General features: G+C 38.8%; 1 protein-coding gene across 3 annotated transcripts in view; it reads right to left on the minus strand.

The window, feature by feature from the left end:
* Positions 1-776: 776 nt before the first annotated feature.
* LOC117411107 (potassium voltage-gated channel subfamily KQT member 5) overlaps positions 777-22,897 on the minus strand; it is a 176,278-nt gene continuing 154,157 nt past the window's right edge. For all 3 annotated transcript variants that reach the window (XM_034018245.3, XM_059024958.1, XM_059024959.1), the window contains 5 exons: positions 18,651-18,868; positions 12,423-12,531; positions 8,145-8,276; positions 5,327-5,453; positions 777-3,371 (listed from right to left, as the gene is read on the minus strand). In XM_034018245.3, coding sequence (XP_033874136.2) covers positions 2,517-3,371; positions 5,327-5,453; positions 8,145-8,276; positions 12,423-12,531; positions 18,651-18,868 — 1,441 coding nt within the window. In that variant the 3' untranslated portion in view covers positions 777-2,516. The remainder of the gene's footprint in view (positions 3,372-5,326; positions 5,454-8,144; positions 8,277-12,422; positions 12,532-18,650; positions 18,869-22,897) is intronic.

Genomic DNA, 22,897 nt, shown 5'->3' on the forward strand with positions numbered 1-22,897 from the left:
ATGATGTATTAGGTTTGTAGCAGGAAAATAGCAGACATGTTTTCTAACTACTTAACTGTTTGAGTGATATCTTCTGGAGAGACAGTATGAAAAAAGGAATAAGTGATAATTGAATGCAGTGTAGTGCAACTTAAGTTTATTGGTGTGTATAGCACATGAGGTCTACAGTAGCAGTGTGCTTTTTACATAAATGTGTGGTTGCTAGATGAAGCATCCAATTAACACTAGCAACCACACATTAATGTAAAAGTTATTGGGAATATGAGAAACTGGGGATATGTGGCGGTAGCTGTCTCCGTCCATCTGTACTGTCACAACTAGGAGGCTGTGTGGTCCAGTGGTTAAAGAAAATAGCTTGTAACCAGGAGGTCCCTGGATCAAATCCCACCTCAGCCACTAACTCATTGTGTGACCCTGAGCAAGTCACCTAACCTCCTTGTGCTTCGTCTTTCGGGTTACCTCCTCCTGCACACGTTTTTGAATTTACAGAGGAGTCTGTTCATATGTTCTTACAGTACATACATACGTCACACTTACATTTTTGCATATAACTTATCTATAGACCTGCTTATTTAATTGTGGTAAAACTAGACAACAACTAGTTTTTATGAGTATCACAATCTGGGAATATATGAGATGTATGTATGTATGTATGTATGTATGTATGTATGTAGACATACTGTGGATTCAGGTCATGTTAATCTCCTTTTTTATGAAACTGCAATGCAGTGTCCTAAAATACAAATTGCATAGTCATTTATAGTTATTATGTTTTATTGAAATAACACAAAAAGTATAACTTTAAATTGTCCTGGTTTATTGAAGTATGAGACAAAAGGTCATTTTGCATTTGTTTTTCTTACAGAGTTTATGGAATATCTCTGTTATGTGCACATATTTTCTTGAAATAAATTAGATAAAAACAAAACCTTAAAATTTTCAAGCACGTAAGTTAAGGCCAGTTCTGTGTAATAAATTACCAGTGAAATAATTAGTTTTCTTAAAAAAACAAAAGATATTCTCGTATAATTAACTGCCGTGATGTTTCAGGTGCGCAGCAGGAATCAGAATTTTCTAACACATAACAGTTTGTGTGATATCATAGAAGTCCCTATCACTGGAGACCTGTAACAGTTTGAATAAAAAATTAAAACAGTATGCAAGAAAGGCACCGTTAAAGCATATTTGATCAAAGAAGGGAAATAAACCATTAAATCGGTATAGTGTGTATGATATACAACAGTTTTAGAGACTGAGCTTGGCTAAATGTGGACATTCATTAAAAATCATAATCCTTTATCATTTACAATGTACAACATATGCCAAATAAGTTAATGTTACTGAGCTGCTGAAAAATGTTCTTTGCCGTCCTGCTTTAAGCAGTCTTAAATTGTGTGTCTGTTTATTCAGGGTTATCATGGTTTTCATACATAGCTTGTAGCAGAACATTACAAAATCGGTATGCACTTTGCATTACTTAGCAGATCACTTCAGAGCAAATTGTGCTTCAAGGCAGCCTGCTGGACCTACCTGTTGGCATTTGTTTAAGCATACACTGTAGTACACTGCTACCCATCAGACATCTCATACACATATTAACATAATGATATATACATTCGACAGTATGTCATTAACTTTCATGTTGCAAAGCTGTTGAGTAACATCCAAGAATACGTTTAAAAAAAAAAAAAAATGAGGGAAACTTACAACTGTTTGCCAGAGTTTGCCAGGCATTTAAAGCCTCAGTTAAGATTGAAGTGACTTCCTTTCCACTGCAGTATAATAATAAATCCTCGAAAAAATGTACATTTTGTATGAAAAGTATGTTCTTGAGAACACCCTGATAGTGTCGCTGTGCACACCACTCACTGATTAACCAAAAATATACAGAAATGAGCATTCAACCAAAGAGTAATGACCTAATGTGTGTTTTGTAAGTAGCAGCCATACCATTCTGTTTTTCTCAGTACCTTTGCTAGCAGCTGTACTTAAGATATTTCATTGTAAACATAAAATACTGTATTACTCACTAACAGTAGGATTTTATTTTTAGTTTTTCCCACCAGAATGTAAAACGCTAAGATATCTCCTTTTTTCATGACTGCTGCAGCTGAGAAGCAGCAGTAATTTTAGTAAGTCCAATCATTAGGATTTGGCTGATCCCTGTTGCATTAGCTCGAAAGATTACAGCTAAATCTCTTTGTACTCTTGCTAAATGGAAGGGCTTGATGTATTAATTAAATGCACTGTTAATTTAAACATGCACATGTCATGCAGCTAGGAGATTATGGGCTCATACAACTGCCTTTTGGATTCTTTCAGATTCTTGCAAGTTTCTTCAGATTTTTTTTTAGAATCGTCCATGCAATGATATGTATGATTAAAGGAAGTACTTGGTTTACAAACAAAACTCTCCTGTGTGGTGCTATTTTAGTCGGACATGAGGCAGGCTGAGGGAGTCGTCCCCAGTTTCGCCAATACTTTGAGATGATCTTCCTATTCCAGGCCTCTGAAAGTCAGTGGGGTGTTGTGTCCACTGTGGATTGTGTGAGGAAATCAAAGCCCTCTGTCGTGGTTCCTGAGTCCAACTCCTTGTCTGTTATGAACAGCTTTGCGTTCTTCCAATCAGGATAGATCTCCTGGCTTCCTCCTGAGCCGCTTGAGTCACTGCTCGAGTGGTTTGTGTGGAGCTCCTCCGTGGACTGCATCAGGTCTTGAACAGAAAGCGACTTCTCCAAGACTCTGTCTGTCGCCGAGGGCCCTGAAACCGAGGCTTCCCCCTCCAGGCCCACGTGCCTTCTCCACGAGCCCTTCTCTTTTGCATTGGGCTGTGCAGTCTGTCCATTACCCGTTGAAGCAACCAGGCAGGCGGTGACGTCAGAGGCACCCTCCTGTGTGGTGACTGGAATAATGTTTATGGGCCTGTTGATATGCTTAAGGGATGGCAGAGAGGGGATCTGCAAGGTTGTTGGGGCTGCTGGCTTGGATGGTTGAGTCATTTGGCTTGACAAGTTATTGGGTGTCACGACAGGTATAGTCCCCTCACTCTGGCTCATTGGCACCTGCGTGGCTAAGCCATGCACAGTTGGCGAGTAAGAATAGTAGGCTGAATTGTTGAGCTCGTTTGGCGTCAATATCATTTGCAATCCCCGGGGAATGTTGGCACTGGCAGATCTGGACACGCCGCTGCTGTACTGCGCTGAGCTGGAGACATCTTTGCTGTCCAAGGGGCTCTGGTAGTCAGAGGTGGGCTCAAACTCGAACAGGGGCATCTGCAGCGAGGCGAGGGTCAGCGCTGAGGCCGAGCCTTTTCGTAAAGCCTGTCTGTAGATTTCCAAGAGGGAGTCCAGCTTGGATTCTATGGACTGTACCTGGAAGGTGAAAACAAATTGAAGGGATTTAGGATTTAGATAGTTGATGCTTTTTTGTTTGTTTGTCTGGCTTTTTGTGGAATGATGTTACCACACTGCTGACATAACAGTACAACCCTAAACTCATTGAATTGAGTTAATCCACTAAGTACGGTACATTCTTAAAGAGCAAGTATCTTCAAATATCATTTGAACAGATTACATTTCTCTTACTATTTTAAGATTGTGGTTCTGTTGCTTCTGTTGAATTCTCTAAATCTGCTTTTGCTTTGGTTGAAGGTTGCTTTGAGTATGACTGAAGATCCAACTGTAAGTGCCTGGACTGAACAGCCTTCTTCATTCTATTTCAGTCATATTACTCTATAACCTTTCAAGTCTGCAAGCTTCTCTACTACCTTTTATATACATATATAGTCGGTGGGGCTGGCAGCGTTGAAAGATCAGATTGTCGTATAGTCATAATAACAACCAGTCCTATCAAGGTTGTGTACATGGCTGAGTGAACAGTACAAGACAGAGATGACTTAGCATAATATCTGTTATATAACCATATGGTGATCGTGACTGTTTTATAACCAGGGATCCTAGGAATCAGTTTGCTGTGGAATAACACTGTAATATGGAAAAACGCGGATTTTCTATGTTTTCGAAGATTTTTTAGTTTTACACTTGGGGAGGAGCAAAAAACATGCAAGACTTTTTTTGTTTGTTTTATAATAGCAAAATCAATACATGTGTAATATATAAACATTAACACAGGCAACTTTGCTTTAAATTTACGTATACCTGTCTAAATATAACTGCTTCCGGTATTCATGTTCAGTTTATTTCAGTACTCAGAGCTGTTCATAAAGCTGCCGAAAACATTAAAAGTCACCCCTAAAGATCGGATCAACAAGTTTGGCAAGGACGAATTTCACGTCGATGGTAACGTGCTGTTTTGTACTTCATGCAGCAAGGCTGGAGATTACACTTGTAGGCAGAGCATTGTAGAACACATGGGAAGAGCTAAACATATATTTAATGAAAGGAAACGTAAACAAGATGGCGCCGAAACAGCAGGGCCATCGAAAACACTGAAACAGACCACTGTGTTTGGATCATTTCAACGTCTTACAACTGCCAAAAAACAGCGTGAAACTGTTGTTTCAGATTTTGTCAAAATGTTTTTAAAAGCCGACACTCCTCTGTACAAAGTGGATCAAACGGCAGTTCAAGATTTTTTCAGTAAACACATGGGAGGTGGTGCCATTCCAAAGTCAGACCAATTGGAGCTGGAATGCTGCAGCTCTGTTTTAACAACAGCTGTCCGGATGACGAAGACTAACTCGGAGCTGAACTAACATGAATTTTTTATTATTTTTTTTACAACAGGGAACTATTTGTAATATTTGAAGTATGTTTGTTTGTTTTATTGATTAATGGCACTGGTAAGCCTGTAACTTGCTTAGAATTTGAAAGCGTAACCATTTTTGTTTTATTTATTTATTTAGCAGACACATTTATCTAAAACAACTTACACATGTTACACTGTAATACAAGGTTACAGTTCAAGAATAATTAAAGTTATAAACTAAAATACAACATAGAGACACAACAAGTGTAACAAGAACAACAATAAATACTTCCTGTGTTAACTGTTACCCAGTAGTACTGTTTGTGTGTCTTATAACGTGGCAGGAAAACTCATTTTTAGCCCTTTTATTTTACTTGCAGATTAACGCAGATTTCCACTTTTTTTTTATCAGAGAATTTCATTTTTTTTAATTGTGGAAAACTAGGATCCCTGTTTACAACCAATCAATGCGCAACACATATAGAAATGGAACCAATTACACATACCGGCTTCACCCTAGAGTTGGAGCTGTAGCATATTAATACAGTGAACACATCAGAAATAGTAAGGGAGATGTAAAACAAATCTATTCAAATTCCAGACATCTACAAAACCTCACCTGTTTTTCCACTTTACACACTCGTCCTAGCATGCTTAGGTCTTCAATCGCCTCACTCTCTGGCAGAATCTTTTCTCTGGATTTCTTATCTCCTGGTATTTGTCCTTTGCCAAGAATTTGGTCGACCCTGTGAAAGGAATGAAGAAATGAACCCAGTTAAATATCCTACAGCTATTCTGAAGGCACCCAGTATGACAGGAAAGGAGAACAGTCACAGAGTTATTAAACAGACATCTTGATAACAGTGAGAACACAGATATTAAGGTTGGGTTGTTGGATTACGTATTATGCTCCAATAACACCTGATCATTAAATGGTAAAAATGTAATTTCTAAGAGCAAAAACCAGATGCAAAGCCATCCCTGGCTCCAGGCTAGCATTAAAACCCTGCAAAGATGTTAAAGACAAAGAGCAACCAAATGCTAAACCAACCAGACAGCTAAATTAAATGTGTCGAGGTGCTATTTTTTAAAATCTATTTTCTCACCTGTTGGCATGCTCAATATTAGCAATGGTCCTGTTTCTTTTGTTGCAGATATTTTGGCTCTTTTCTTGTATTTGATATTTATTTCAAAGACAACACTATGAACAGGTTAATGCTGCATTCTGGTCTCAATTCCCTTCCTGTCTTGTTGCTCAGCTGATTACTTTTGACGGTTACAATAATGAAATGTCTGGATCCCAACAGTTATTGGAAGTTAGTGCGCATTTTGTGGAAACATACTGAAATATTATAAGAACACTGTCCAACATCCTACCCTTAACACATGTACACAATTCACCAGAATAGTAATAATTTAAATCTAGTAGCAAAACATTAGGAACAGCTGGCCTAACCCCTACCCTGCCTGGGCAGCACTTGGCCAATTGTGCGCCACCCCCTGGGAACTCCCGCCCACGGTTGGCAGTGGCATAGCTTGGATTCGAACCGGCGATCTCCAAGCTATAGGGTGCATCCTGCACTCTGGGCAGAGTGCCTTTACTGGATACGCCACGCGGGAGCCCTAATCCCCCATTTTTAAATGGTACTTGTTTTTATAAAACGTTTGCTATACAGAGTAACACACAGAGCTGTTAAGAGAGAGAAGATATCATATAAGAGAAAACAGTTCCATGATTAGAACACATTTAGAAACTAGGACATCAGGAAGTCAAAATCCTTGCAGTTTCAAAATATCAGCTTTACGATATCCTGGTTAAACTGTTTCAATTTGCTATGACACAAGAGGTAATTCCCCTTCCCCCAAAGCAGACAGGTCATGTTTTACTACTTGTAAGTGATTGCAGTGGAGTAGGTCTCACATGTGCAGCAAACATGGGACAATAGGTACAAATAAGTCTCTGTTTGCAAGCCATGTTTTCAGATAGTGTTGCACTTCCTTGGTCATTTCATCTGGAGGGTGACATTTTCGCATCCCTTCAACGGCTTCTTTCCTGCTGCTTCGCCTATCGACGATATGTGTTTCTTTCAAAACTGCACATTTGAGACCTATGCAGCTAATGGAAGCGCAAAACAAATATGCTACAATCACTGTTTTATTAGGAGGGCTTACGTCTCCATTCCAGAACAGTACCAGGCAGTGATGAAGGGAAGAGCCAAAGAAAATCATTTTTGACTACCGTACATTTTCATGAATGCCAATTCATGTATTTCATTATTGCAAAATTGTGTTGACCCCCTGACATAAGAAGATGTTAGAATATGTCCACTCTGATCCCTGTTTTTGTGCAATATGCCTAGCCCGGGTGTGGATGTTGCCATGTTGACTGTAATATACATGCAGAGGGGGAGCAAAAGGTCTTGACTTCGGGTGTCAGTTGTGGCTGTGGACCTACAGTGGTATCCAACCTACATGAAAGAGGGTACATTACATTGCGAAAGAAAGCAGGTAAATACAGTACAACATGCTAGACTTATTGAGGGTGTGAAGAGACAGGTGATGGAGCTACTAAAGTCAACACCGACTGGGGTGGGATTACTGGTAACACTTCACATTATGTCTCTAATTACTCTGTATTTACATAGCAGTTATGTGAGCAAGGGGTTTCAGCAATATCTGTCCCAATACTTGTAGGGAAATGCACATACATTGCAATGTACCATACATACTTTCAGCATTAGTCAATGTGGCTTTACCTTTTTATGAATCATACAGTCTCCTTTATTATTTTTATATTTTTACATTATGAATTAAACAATTACGATAGTTTGAAGGAAAACCCAACTTTAAAGACCCAAAGTTAAAGATCTACCTTGTATGCACATTTTTTCTTCCCATTCAGAGTTTTAATAATTTCCAAATATTTTGTTTAAATCTGTAATATGAAAAAAAAATAAAATAAAAGAAATACGATGGTGGACACCTTTTCACTGCACTGTTCTGTGCAATTCCTATGTAGTGTATAAAGAACAAAAGACGTGCGGTACAATGCATGGTCCCAGAGCAAAAGAGAAATGCAACAGACAGCCCCGTCCACAAAAAAAAACTAAAACAAAAAACTGTATTCACAATATGGAAATTACCAAAGAGCAGTGAAAAATAACATTAAGCATCTAAATGGTGGACAAATATGCCAATATTTTTTTTTAACATCTCAATCTATCTGTGAAGTGAGCTGCTGTACACGTGGTTTTTAATCTTTGTATTTGTGGATAATTGCACTGACGTTTGTCTTTACAACGTCAATGCATTGTTGCTATTGGTAAGTGAATCCCGTTCACTGTCATGCTTTCAGGAGCTGTTCTGTTTCTGTGTACAGATAGGGCTGTGTGTGCTTTTAAGACAGTGTAGTGTGTGCGTGTCCACAGCCTGCTCACCGCGTTTGAAGATTCTTGATTCTGCAGAGCATGTCCAGGTGCCCGGCTGAATACTGCTCAATCACGTCCTTCACGTCGTAAGGACGCAGCGTTTCTTTAAATTTTCTCTTTGCAACATGAAATTTCATTATTCTGCAAATAAAAACACAATAAACAAAACAAGACAGCTTAAAACACTTTCTAGAACAAACAACACCATTATACTTGATTTCTATCAATCACAACCAACTTGATTTTTTTTTTTTTTAAAGATGTTCCTGAGATCATCTGTTTCTTCCCCCAGTGCTACAGTAGCAGCCACCTTGGTGTATCACAGACCCTGCAGCACATATTCAATAAAATAGCATTTCACCTTCACTTCCTACTACCCTACCTCATGATTGTCAGCTCTATTATATAAGTAAAAAATAATGTAATTGTATGTAAAAATAATGTGATATCTTGTAACAACTGTAAGTCGCCCTGGATAAGGGCGTCTGCTAAGAAATAAATAATAATAAAAGAGGAAATGGGGCTACCTTATACACAGTTTAATGTTTTTAGAAATCTCTCTGAAACTCTCTCTGAGCCTTTGAGACTCAGCATCAGCATCACACCAAGATGCTTCTTGAGGTATTCATGTATTTTGATTTCCATTTTAGCTTCATGGCCCCGACTCTCTGGAACTCTCTCCCAGCTTTGGTGTGTGATGCTCCCACCGTCGCTCACTTTAAATCAACTCTCAAGACCCACTTGTTCTCGCTTGCTTTTAATGCTCTTTAGCCTGATATATGTTATTAGCTGTTGTCAAAATTGCGTTTTCAGGTTTTTTACTCCATCTCACCTGTATGAGTCATCTTCACACACATCCACAATGTTTAGAATTCACATCCTAGCCCTGTATTTAATGGAATATGCCTGTATTTAATGTATTTGCACTGTTTTTGTTCTGTTTGTATTTAATGTACTTTGCCCTGTATTTCACTGTATTTTAATGTATAATGCATTGTTCCTCACTATCTTGTAAAGCGCTTTGTGATGATGGTCCACTATGAAAGGCGCTATATAAAACAAATATTAATTGATTGATTCTTATGTATATAGCCAGCAAAGACCTGTTCATTCCTGCTTAAAGTTTTTATGAATAATTACGTTAAAAGCCCACAGACATTACAGTTAATTAATGTAAAAGCAGTTTTTTAAATTCCCAGTATTATGATATTGCAGTGCTGTTTTGAATGCTTGGCTTCATGTGTTTCAGCATGAGGTGATTGATCTATACGTACAGTGCTTAGCTTGCTGATTCTCTCATTATTTTAACCCATCATAAAACTTTGGGGATGAGGTCAAATGACCAGAGAATACTTCAGTGCGAATAGCCCAGAGTTATTAAAGCTGCAGTGCCTGCACAATCATGTTAAAACTTTCACTAACATTCAATTCCTTTGTGTCTATTAAATTAATGTTTAGTTAATTGCTTATCAGAAACCCGGCCTGGTTGATAGTCCAGTTACATGGGCATGCTGATGAACTTGATGCAACTAAAGGAAGAAATAGAAATGCACGCTGAAAATGTATCCAAAATGCATGTACAAATCAGACACATTCTTAATTATTTAATATTTATAATCCCTATTTAAAAAAACAAAAAACTTTATTAGGCAATACAAAATCATTGGTTATCCAAACTAATTTAATGCCACTTTTTATAGGACAGTATATGATATCCCATTTCATTTCAAATTATCTAAAGCACCACCATTGTCACGTTTGCAGTCAGTTGTAGTGTCCACTGCTTTTGTAAAACGTCTCTCATAATGGCCACAAGGAGGTGATTAAGGAACACTACAGTATAATAGTTCTCAAATACAATGAGTGTATTATGTACAAATATTTAGATATTTAGATACACAGTATTGCCACTAGAGGGCATAAGCAACACAATTACTCAACAGGCCCCTGAAAACCTACAATTTCATTTAGTAGTGCAGAAAACGGTTATTATTAACTCCTCGTCTGCTACTGTATTTATTGCAGTGCAGTTACAGGGAACACATTTCCGCTAGTTGGACTTGTACAATAATCTCTTTAAGTAGCAAACTTTCAGGGAGCTGTTTTGCGAACCAATGGTTCAAATCCCACATGCACTTTTTAAATAACCACTAATTAAAAATGTAGGTCAGAGCTAAATGTAAGGAATACAAAACATCTTTGTCTCTTTTTTGTGTGTGTGTGTTTGCAAGACAAAAGATTGATGGTGTGTGTGTCAAGGATGAGCTTAGGGAACTGCTTAAGAGTGTTTAATATTGAGTACAAAGTAGTGTTTACTTTTGTGACAACCTGATTTTAATATTCAAATTGGACTTCTGAATGCTTTGAAATTTTATAGTATGTGAATGAGAAAGCATTATAGCAGCATTGAGGCCTCAGTCACACGCCTGTACAACAATGAGGTACCTAGACTAAGGCATGCCTCTGGATACAGAAAACAGAATAAAACTATTAAAACAACTGTGCACAGTCAGCTGGCAGCAGATTAACATACGGAATGATAGCAGGAGACAGACAGAAACAAGTGTGGCAGATTACTCTAAAAAGTATGTGACGCCTGCAAAATGTGGCTCAGATAGTGTGTCTGCAATTTGCAATTCTGTCCTGAAGACTGTGGTTTGAAGTGTTGTTTTTCTCTTCGGAAAACCAGACAAAGTAAATATATTCCAATATCCAGTTTTATATATCAAAGTTGCCAACAAGTAAAAACAAGTATCAGACTTTAATTCCTAAAATTTTTTTTTAAAAAACTTGGATATTGAAACTTGATATACAAACGGCCACGTTATGACAATAAAAATGAAGACCAAGTTCACACCACTTGTACAGCTTGGTTCAATGACCAAAGATTTAAATAATAAAGTCGTCATCAGCCAAGTCAGTTCTTTCTGCTGTAACAAATAACTAGAGTAAAAGCTGGAAATGACTGATCATAATAAAGGATAATGCTAAATAATTAAACACATATTAGGCAAGGAGCACAGGTTAAAAACAGGCCTGAAGTTCACAAAGACTGCAAGTATCGTTAAACAAAGATTAGAAGGACCCATTCTAATGAACAGGCCTATTGGATTTACTTTATATAAACTTAAAGGGGCGAGTGTTTTGATAAGACAGAAGGAACCAATACTCCACTTATTCTCTTATGTGGGGGGAAAAGGAATGTGCTACAATAATGAAGGATTAACATGCAACAGACATGATAATTTCTCAATATTACAGTGTGGAAAAAGAAAACCGGCAAAAGTTGACACATTTTTGTTGCTGTCGGTCCATGACGTGTTGATAGAACTGTCCCTTGTTCCACTAGAGGGTGAAGAGTTCAGTAGTACAGTTTGGAAGAGCATAAGAAGGATTCTTGCTCCCCACTGATGTAAATGTCTGTCAATGATGTTGGTGAAAGGCTATCTGTTAAATGCTGCAATGTGGCCTTGTGACACCTCATGAGATTATATGCATTAGTAGAAGTATTACATTTTCACATTGATAGAAAATCTGCTGTCAGGTCTGTAAGAGTAAGCTAAACCCGCCAAGTAAAATATTCAAGTAAAATATTGAGCAAATGTAAAAAGTACTGCGTTCGGTTTCAGATTGGCAGGATTTATGTGAGCAAAACACCGGGGAGATGCAAGAGTCAGGTTTTACTATCATCAGCCCTGTTTTGGAAAGATTGTAAAACAACTGTCAACGCATTTAGAAAAAAACTGAACAGCTTTCAAGTGCTGAAAGTGCAATATTTTCTTCTTCTTGGAATATTATTTGTACATACACATGCAGGGAAAAGGATATATGTTTTTCAAGCAGTAAATATTAATTAAAATAGAGAGCTTAATATTGTACTATATATGGAGGCAATTTTTGAAACCTGACACACAAATGGGGGTCCACATAGGTTGGCCAGGGAGTCCCTGGAGAATTTTAGAAATGTCTCTTTTGTAAGGGGGTTCCCCAACTAAAAAAGTTAGAGAATCTCTGCTATAAATGCTATTCTACAACAGTATATATGGACACTCTAACAGTTTAGTAAATACAAATGGGTGGCCAGTGATGCCTGAAATACTATATTATGGTCTACTGTTACTGAAGTGTTAATGCTACAGCTCAACGAAAGGACTACATTTGTTAAAGCGAATGGTTAGTGTCTTAGTGACAGAGAAAGTGCAAGGGGCAATTTGAGTGCTGCAGTGAGATCACGACAGCACATTCGATAAACACGCAGTCACATATCTCTCCCACCCTTCCACTAACCTGACAGCTCTAATGACAGCTTTAAGCGCTGGGGTGAGATCCTCCACTGATACGTCACAGTGACACCCTTTCTCATCAAATCCATCATCCGTCCCCAGATTGGTGTCGGCTGGAAGATAAAGAGAGATCACAATTCAGCGCTGTCGTTTCAGGAGGTGTTAAACATTAGCTGATTGCTGTTGTTTATTTTTCGGTCCTGTGTGCAGTCGAGGTAGTGTTGTTAATTGGCTTTATAAATGCTTAACCCTTGAAGCACTTCCAGCCGTTGGGGGTTGTTAATAATCTAAACAGCATTGTTTACAGTGCCTTTAACACTACAGTATTTGAATCCAGTTCTGATCTTCACCCTTATTAGCATCACTAAAATCCGATCTATTAGCATCACTAAAATACAATCACTAATGTGCAGGAAGGATGTCCACGAAAGAGCAGGTATCAAACAGCAGCAAGGCCACTTGTGATACACAAGTTAAATGCTGGCAGTCAGTTTCCTGCGCTGTATGGTATGCCTTGCTGATTCCATGTTTGGTATTTTCCTCACTTCATGCAGTGCTAGGATTTTTTTACCAAGGCACAAAACCTCTACCTTGACTTGCCTCAATAACATTCTTGTAAACAAGCGACACATGGCTCACTGCCGAGAGAAGGAGCCTAACTGGCTGATGCTACTGCATGCTACTGCTGTCAGTGTGGCTTTGGAGGACTAAGAACAATGAAAGTGACAGATTTGATGCCTCGTGCCCCACCCTCCTGCTGGAGTGGAGAATGAATGCCCCTCATGTTATGAATGCCCCTCAAGAGCTATCTACACTGATTTGGCTTTGGGTATTGTAGTGTCACCCAGAGGCACAAGAAAAATATTTTGCAGACCATGTTACACAGTATCTAAGTGGGTTGGCTGTTGACAAAGAACATTACAAATTAGACCTGATTTTTTTTTTTTTTTTTTTTTTTATCAGCTTGGTATCTGCTTGATATAATACCGTAGTCCACAAAACATGCTCACTAATCATTGTTCTACAGATTGTACACACAGTCACTGTCGAGTAATTAAAGGTAGTCCTTAACCTTTAGCCTGGCATTAGTGGTATTCTTGTCAGGTTAAAACTCATTTTACATGTGAATATTGCAATATGATGCTTTTTTCACATGTTTACTGCCCTTGGTAAAATCTATAAGTAATGTCTAGTCTTGTGCTTGTTATTTTCCTTGGTTACTGGTAAAAAGACTTTACAATCCCTAAAGCATAATTTGCTGCCACAGGGAAAATAGTTTGCTGGTAACAGCAATGTCAATTGATTTAACTTTCTTTTGGTAAACTTTAATGTTCTGTGTATCCCAGAGAGAGAGAGAGCGAGAGAGAGAGAGAGAGAGAGAGAAAACAGCCTGGCCATCGAGAAGGGCCGACACAGGCAGACATGGCTTGCCCAAGGAGGGCAGGCTGTGTGATCACTGTCAGCTCAATCAGGTCGAGACAGAGATACACTTTTTACTGCAGTGCACAAAATATAAGAATATAAGGGAAGCCTTCTTCCCAAAAATACAAAATCTCTGCATAGATTTCTCAGACTTGCCAGACCCAGAAAAACTCTCCATCCTCCTCGGTGAGCACATATGCTGTACAGAAGTGGCAGCCCAGTACACAAGCGCCTGCCACAGCCTGAGGGACAGGGAGTGACACTGAGGCTCCTCACATAGGGAGGAAAAGAAAAATAAATAAATAAATAAATAAATAAATAAATAAATGTTACAGAATACATATATAAATGTATATCATTCTTCTTATTATTATTGTTGTTGTGATGTGTTTGAAGTACTGTGTTGTTTTTGTTTTATTTACATATGTTTTTAAATGTTCATTGTAAAGATGGAATTTACCCATCATTGCTTTGGTAATACTTGTAAAAAATCAGTCATGCCAATAAAGCGAATGTAGAAATGATTAGCTTCTTTCTTTCTTTCGTTCAATAACACATTTTCTATAATTTGCTTCCATTGCACTGTGTGGGACAAATGTCAAAATGTACTTGGTATAATTTCTCTTACAGCTTCTTCTGTCACAAACCTATGAAAACCTCACATATAATACTCATGTACATCCAACCATTTCTGTCCAGAGAAAAACAAAACACTAACACATCATAAAACTGCAGTCTCCTGGATCTACTTTACTGCACCAACATTGTGACAGTATGCATGTGTTCTTGTGGTTTTAGGAGCCTGTATGCAGTATCGGAAACAGAATTCCTAAATTCAGTAGGGACACAATGGAGATGATTCCAGAGGTAAACCTGGTGCATTCAGATTTCGTAGAGTAAGCCGATTCACCAACAGACCCCACTGAAATACAGACTGGTCGTAAAATCAATGGTCAAATATTTTGGTTTTATGTACTGTAGGCATGTACAGAATCATCACTTGGTTTGTTTTTTCAGGGTGTTTAATTCTAGGTTTGAATAGCTTTGTATTACTTTAGTTAGAATTAAAAAATATTATAGGACATAAAAAGTAATGACATCTTACAAATTAGAATGACAGTCCATAGATTATAAGACTGCCTTGTTTCCATAAAGAACTAAAACAGCTCTACTATTATTATTATTATTATTATTATTATTATTATTATTATTATTATTATTATTTCAAAGCTTTGTGGATTCTAATGTAGAGTTACTTCATCATTCTGAGTCTTTATACACAGTGATCTGCTTTTTGTAAATAAACACATGATGTGAAAAAGCCAAGCTCCACATAGAAAAGAAAATGGAGTGAAGCCTTCCTCCCCACTAGTGCTTCTATTAATTAAGGGCTATTAAAGAGATTATTGTGACGCTATCTTCAAAAGTACTCCAGGGATTCCCTTACAGTTCAACAGGAGCCTTTATCATCTGGATCAGGGTTACAGAGATGTTCTTTCTGCTCAGTGTCCCTATTTACACAGAGATGCACTTTCTGCTCAGTGTCCCTATTTACACAGAGATGCACTTTCTGCTCAGAGTCCCTATTTACACAGAGATGCACTTTCTGCTCAGTGTCCCTATTTACACAGAGATGCACTTTCTGCTCAGTGTCCCTATTTACACAGAGATGCTCTTTCTGCTCAGTGTCCCTATTTACACAGAGATGCACTTTACTTTATTTAAAAATATGGTGTGTTTGAGACAAAATATTTAAAACAAATGTACTTTGTCAAAAAAAGTGACTTTTGCCTGTAAATGTAAAAACAGGAATGAATGAACTATAGCCATTTTGATGAAAGATCCAGTATCATAGTTTAATTTTCATAGTGTTATATTCTCTTTTAAATGTAAAAGTGTTTGGAGAGACCTGCCGTTTGTTGGGTTACCTGAGCAAATCCTTTGTAGATTTTCGTTTCAGGTCCCGGCAATAAAAATTCTGGGCATCAAAATGCAACTTAAAAATAACACTGACTTGATTTCAGAAGACTGCAGGAATCAAGATTGACCTGTTCACCGCAATAGAAAGGAACGTGTTATTCATATACTGCCATTGTGTCAGTGGAGGAGAATGACACTTAGGTTAGCTTTTTTTCTAAAATGACTAGTAACGATGTACAGTAAGTTCTCAGAATCATGTTTGTTATAATCATTTTCAAATGATTTATTAAGAGATGCACCTTGACCAAAGTCAGGAATAATAGCTGCATCTACTGACTTTTATCAAGGTGCACCGTGCTGGAATACGCTAATTCCAGGACTGCAAACTGCAAAATGAAAACGATACCACTAAGCTTCAAAAAAGTACTGAAAGTTATTTCAAGTGATCCGGGACAATAGGAAACAGCACAGCAAGATCGAGTACATCTTGCAGGTCTTGTTATAACATATGTGTGAGGTGATACAGGCTCTAAAACATTTTACTGTTAAAGAGTGCATAATCTAAATGGAATGAGGGAGTCTGTTCAGTCCATGAATTTTCCAGCCAAGTTCACAGAGAACATCAGACCCCAGAACCACTCAACATGATATAAAGGGAAAGGAAAGGTGAAACAATGAATCAAAAATACATCTGAAGCTACTCACTGTTTAACAATCAGGAATCTCATCAACGAATCATTGGGCTGATTTACTCCTTATCAGCCCAGCCATATCAAAACGCTCTATGCTATACCTTTGATTACTCTGGAAGGCCGAATGACTGCTGCAGTTTACTTCAGCATTGTTGCAGATCAAGTCCACCCAGCAATGCTGCAAATGATGGTGATGTCTGCTTTGAAGATGATAATGTGCCCATCCACTGTCCTTACAAATCAGTCCTTAAAGACTGCATGGTCGACAGTACTAGATGTGTATTCAAAGTGGGTCTTTACAGGCTGCAGCTTTCCCATATCTTTATTTCAGTCCTTCTATCAATGTGTCATCAGAGCTCAGTAGAAAGCCTGGGGTCCATTTTATTAAAAACAAACAGCTTTTTCCATAGCTCTGAAATGCAGGATGTAGGCTTAATTCATCTAGCTGAGTTTCATTAAGACCTGATGATTAATGGAGATGTCAATTACATGTAATTCAAACTACAAATCTATTGGCATGCTAAACAAGCATTGGGGCAAAAGCCAATTTCGAAGAATCATCAGCTGTTTAATTACTGAAGTACCAGTGCTTTGTTAAGCACAGAGTGTACAGCAGGCTGCAGCTAACACTGTTTATTCACTATGCAAGTGATAAAAGGACTTGTTGGGGAAACATATTTAACTATTCAGTTTTAATTTCATTCATTCAATTTAAGTACATTAAAAAAACTAAAAACAAACAAACAAACACTGGCACTGTCAATGCCATGTTCATTTAGTCATAAAAGTCATGTTAATCGGCCCTTTGTGCTTGTAGTAACTCCCCGTGCCACAACAATAATCATGGCACTGCATCTCTCTCACATCCTTTCAGTTTGGGTTTTAGATCTGCTTGCCACTAGGGGGAGCAATTTGTCTGTGAAAAGGGCTAGAGTAGCAAGAGCGAGGTGAGTTGGTCATAAACCCTGGACACCAAAAGGTAAAAGATTTCTATTAACCCACCTTGTGTGTCCAAACAAATGATTAATTATTTCCCTTGGGTTACATAAGCTACACTGTGTGATAGTGCTGTCAGCATTCAGATTCAGTTTTTGCAACCCCAGGGAAATTCTTTACTGATATTGCCATAAAAGCCTCTCTCTATTAGTATATTACTTATCTAGCAACATAGTCAGTCTTGGGAGACAGATGATGAATTTTGTCTTTTGCGTATCTTCTTGGATAATGTCCTCTTGTTATCCACTGTGGGTTGTAACTAATACAAAATAATTGTGCCAGGGGGTTGTACTGCATGAAGGACAGTGCCAGCAGCTACACAAAACAAAAACAGACTCATGCTGACAGGATTTTTGTTGTCAACCAATTTAGAATGTACCTCAGAGAGCTGGATTGTGATGCCACGGTACATAAAGAAGACTGGCGTGACAAAACACAGACACAATGGAAACGGTTTCTCTATCCTGCAGAGTGCAGGGTCACAGATGGCTTGGGTGAACTCATGAAACGGCAAACAGTTTGAAATTTTAAACTATTTGTACTGTATAAAAAGTATTTCTCCAAAGATATAGACAAAGAAAACTCCTGATCAATACCAATACCTGTTTTATGCAGTTGTTAGATTCCCTCCATGATACACCACCAGCTTTTCCACAAAAGGCAATAAAAGAATAATGTTGTGCCCAATATATTGCACTGTTTCAAATTGCTACACAGATGCAAAGTTTGATTCTAAGGAAAGTGATTTTCCAAATCCAGCTCTTAAATACTGGCTTAAACACACTTTCTTTTTCATACCTTGCACATAGCACTCTGAATGTTCATAGAATGCTGTGGTTATTTCACTCACGAGGAGAGCCGGAAACAACCCCCTTGACCTGTGGCTTATTCAGCTATCCTCATTTGTGGAATAACTGCAGCAATCGATGAACTTTCACGGTGTATCCTCTATCCTATTATTTTCCTAATGTTTCATTTCTTTCGCTTCAGAAACAATTTTAGCTAGCATAGCTATTCAGCACAGCAAATAATGATCTAAGCAGACACAATCTATACATAATAGGATGCTAAATGGTTAAGAAATGAAATATTAGTAACATGTAGATGATATCCCTTTAACTGCAACTAGTAGCAGTAATGTCAGGGGACACTGCCCGGTTTTGGCACCAATACAACATGAAGGCATGAAGGTTACCGCGTACCATCTGGTGTGGTTCTGGACTGGCTCTTGAGCCTCAAGGAGGGCCTGAACCGGGTTCTGTCATTAAAACTCCAGCTCTTCTGCACCTTGGCTGGGCTGCCTTCCACTGTGATGTCAGCGCTGGGCGACCGGCGATCCCCTACTGACGTCTGCCTGTTCTTAATACTCTGGCCTCTTGGACTGGCCATTCGCACCCGCTCCTTAAAGCTTAACTTCTGGCTACAAGAGAAGCAAAGGGAGAGGAATTCTCAGTAACTCAGTCAAGCTTTTGACACAGTGTGGTTTTTTTTTCATGAATATGGAATGATAGCCTGTTAACATGTTATAGGTACAGATACTGTAGTAGTCGTGTTAACATTTGCAGAGTGGTTATGCTGAACACCACCCATTGTACGGAAATGGACAGCTTCCATTTTATTTTAATAACTGCTTAATGCATCATTACAGTATGTGTGCAGTGCTGTTCTGTGTTTGCAAGATGTGTTTACATGCACACAGCAATTAAAGACTGAAAGGTCTTGAAATGTTTCTAGGTGGCTTACTGTTGAAGGTGACACTATTAAATTGTCAAGCTTAGTTGACTTAAAAGGCCTTAATATGGCTACTAGTCTCAGTGTACAGTTTGAAAATAATTTAGAAAAAATTTTTTCCCAGGGGAAAGTCAGATACCATGCAATCAAGACACCTAATGCATACTCCTTGTAGCATGCAAGTTGCACTAGCACGATTTCCTTTACTCTTCAGTCAGAAGATGTACACATTTAAAAAGCCTTAAGTATATAATAAATAGAGAATTATAATAGAGCTTTGGTAATGCTCATTGAGCTTGAATGTGATACAATGTTTTCTAGGATAAGGAAACCAAAGACAATTGCCAGTCAGCACTGGATGTCCCTAGAAGTCAGTCAGAGGCTATTTGCTATCTAATACATGGGTAGAACATTCTGCATGACACTGATGGACCTGAAACACAAAAGAACAGCCAGAAGAGGGTTAGCAGCTTGGAAGCAATGATGAGTTAGGATTTATGAGCCAAGCAAGAGCGATCAATCCTTGAACGGTTAGAAAACCCTGATGTACATAGCTCATGGGGTGTGCTATGTCTGTCTTTCTGTTACGCAAACCGAGGTTAAAGCGATCAGTTCCGTATCAAGCAAAGCACATGCAGCAGGCATCGGCAGGCAACAGGCTGTTACAATGGGACAGTAGAAGACACGAGACGGCATTGGGTTCAATTTTCTTTACCTTTTGATGCAACACTATATACAGTGCCTATAGAAAGTCTATACCCCCTTTCAAAATTTTCACCTTTTGTTGCCTTATAGCCTGGAATTAAAATGCATTAAAATATATATGTTTTCATTTATCTATACATCCTACCCCACAACTTCCAAGTGAAAAAAATATTCTAGGAATTTGTAGAAAATTCATTAAAAATAAAAACTGAAATAGCTTGGTTGGATAAGTGTCCACCCCCTTTTAATAGCAATCCTAAATTAGCTCAGGTGTAACCAATCGCCTTCAAAATCACACACCAAGTTAAGTGGCCTCCACCTGTGTTAAATTGTAGTGATTCACATGATTTTGGGATAAATTCAGCAGTTCCTGTAGGTTCCCTCTGCCCAGTAGTGCATTTCAAAGCAAAGACTCAACTATGAGCACCAAGGCGCTTTCAAAAGAACTCTGAGACAAAGTTGTTGAAAGGCACAGATCAGGGGATGGGTATAAAACAATATCAAAGGCCTTGAATATCCCTTGGAGCACGGTCAAGACGATTATTAAGAAGTAGAAGGTGCATGGCGCCACCAAGACCCTGCCTAGATCAGGCCGTCCCTCCAAACTGGATGACCGAGCAAGAAGGGGACTGGCAACTTTGCAAGAGCTACAGGCTTTTATGGCCAAGACTGGTCAAAGTGTGCATGTGACAACAATATCCCAAGCATTCCACAAGTCTGGCCTGTATGGTAGGGTGGTAAGAAGGAAGCCATTACTCAAGAAAGCCCACCTTGAATCCCGTTTGAAGTATGCAAAAAAACACTCAGGAGATTCTGTAGCCATGTGGCAAAAAGTTTGTGGTCTGACAAAACTAAAATGGAACTTTTTGGCCTAAATGCAAAGCGTTATGTTTGGCGCAAACCCAACACAGCGCATCACCCAAAGAACACCATCCCTACTGTGAAGCACGGTGGTGGCAGCATCATGTTATGGGGATGTTTCTCATCGGCAGGGACTGGGGCACTTGTCAGGATAGAAGGGAAAATGAATGGAGCAAAGTACAGAGAAGTCCTTGAGGAAAACCTGCTGCCCTCTGCAAGAAAGTTGAAACTGGGATGGAAGTTCACCTTTCAGCATGACAACGACCCAAAGCACACAGCCAAAGCTACACTGGAGTGGCTAAGGAACAAAAAGGTAAATGTCCTTGAGTGGCCCAGTCAGAGCACCAACATAAATCCAATCGAAAATTTGTGGCATGACTTGAAGATTGCTGTCCATCAACATATTGCCAAATCTAGGTGTGCAAGGTTGGTAGAGACCTATCCCAACAGACTCACAGCTGCAATTGCTGCCAAAGGTGCTTCCACCAAGTATTAACTCAGGGGGGTGGAGACTTATCCAATTATAATTTTTCAGTTTTGTATTTTTAATATATAATTTTCTTCTCAATTTTTTTTTTTTTCCCCTTAACAGTGTGGAGTATGGTGTGTAGATAAGTGGAAATAAATCTTCATTTAAATACATGAAACACTGAGGCACTGACATAACAAAATGTGAAAAAAAGTTCAAGGGTGTGTAGACTATATAGGCACTGTGTATATATATATATACACACACATATATATATACAGACGTGCTCAAATTTGTTGGTACCCTTACAGCTCATTGAAATAATGCTTCATTCCTCCTGAAAAGTGATGAAATTAAAAGCTATTTTATCATGTGTACTTGCATGCCTTTGGTATGTCATAGAATAAAGCAAAGAAGCTGTGAAAAGAGATGAATTATTGCTTATTCTACAAAGATATTCTAAAATGGCCTGGACACATTTGTTGGTACCCCTTAGAAAAGATAATACATAATTGGATTATAGTGATATTTCAAACTAATTAGTTGCTTTAATTAGTATCACACATGCCTCCAATCTTGTAATCAGTCATTCAGCCTATTTAAATGGAGAAAAGTAGTCACTGTGCTGTTTGGTATCATTGTGTGCACCACACCGAACATGGACCAGAGAAAGCAAAGGAGAGAGTTGTCTGAGGAGATCAGAAAGAAAATAATAGACAAGCATGGTAAAGGTAAAGGCTACAAGACCATCTCCAAGCAGCTTGATGTTCCTGTGACAACAGTTGCAAATATTATTAAGAAGTTTAAGGACCATGGAACTGTAGCCAACCTCCCTGGGCGCGGCCGCAAGAGGAAAATCGACCCCAGAGTGAACAGAAGGATAGTGCGAATGGTAGAAAAAGAACCAAGGATAACTGCCAAAGAGATACAAGCTGAACTCCAAGGTGAAGGTACGTCAGTTTCTGATCGCACCATCCGTCGCTTTTTGAGCGAAAGTGGGCTCCATGGAAGAAGACCCAAAGACTCCACTTTTGAAAGAAAAACATAAAAAAGCCAGACTGGAATTTGCTCAAATGCATATTGACAAGCCACAATCCTTCTGGGAGAATGTCCTTTGGACAGATGAGTCAAAACTGGAGCTTTTTGGCAAGTCACATCAGCTCTATGTTCACAGACGAAAAAATGAAGCTTTCAAAGAAAACACCATACCTACAGTGAAACATGGAGGAGGCTCGGTTATGTTTTGGGGCTGCTTTGCTGCGCCTGGCACAGGGTGCCTTGAATCTGTGCAGTGCACAATGAAATCTCAAGACTATCAAGGCATTCTGGAGCGAAACGTACTGCCCAGTGTCAGAAAGCTGTGTCTCAGTCACAGGTCATGGGTCCTCCAACAGGATAATGACCCAAAACACACAGCTAAAAGCACCCAAGAATGGATAAGAACAAAACATTGGACTATTCTGAAGTGGCCTTCGATGAGTCCTGATCTGAATCCTATCGAACATCTATGGAAAGAGCTGAAACTTGCAGTCTGGAGAAGGCACCCATCAAACCTGAGACAGCTGGAGCAGTTTGCTCAGGAAGAGTGGGCCAAACTACCTGTTAACAGGTGCAGAAGTCTCATTGAGAGCTACAGAAAACATTTGATTGCAGTGATTGCCTCTAAAGGTTGTGCAACAAAAT

Source organism: Acipenser ruthenus, chromosome 6 (genome assembly GCF_902713425.1).
Source record: "Acipenser ruthenus chromosome 6, fAciRut3.2 maternal haplotype, whole genome shotgun sequence".
Classification (NCBI taxonomy): domain Eukaryota; kingdom Metazoa; phylum Chordata; class Actinopteri; order Acipenseriformes; family Acipenseridae; genus Acipenser; species Acipenser ruthenus.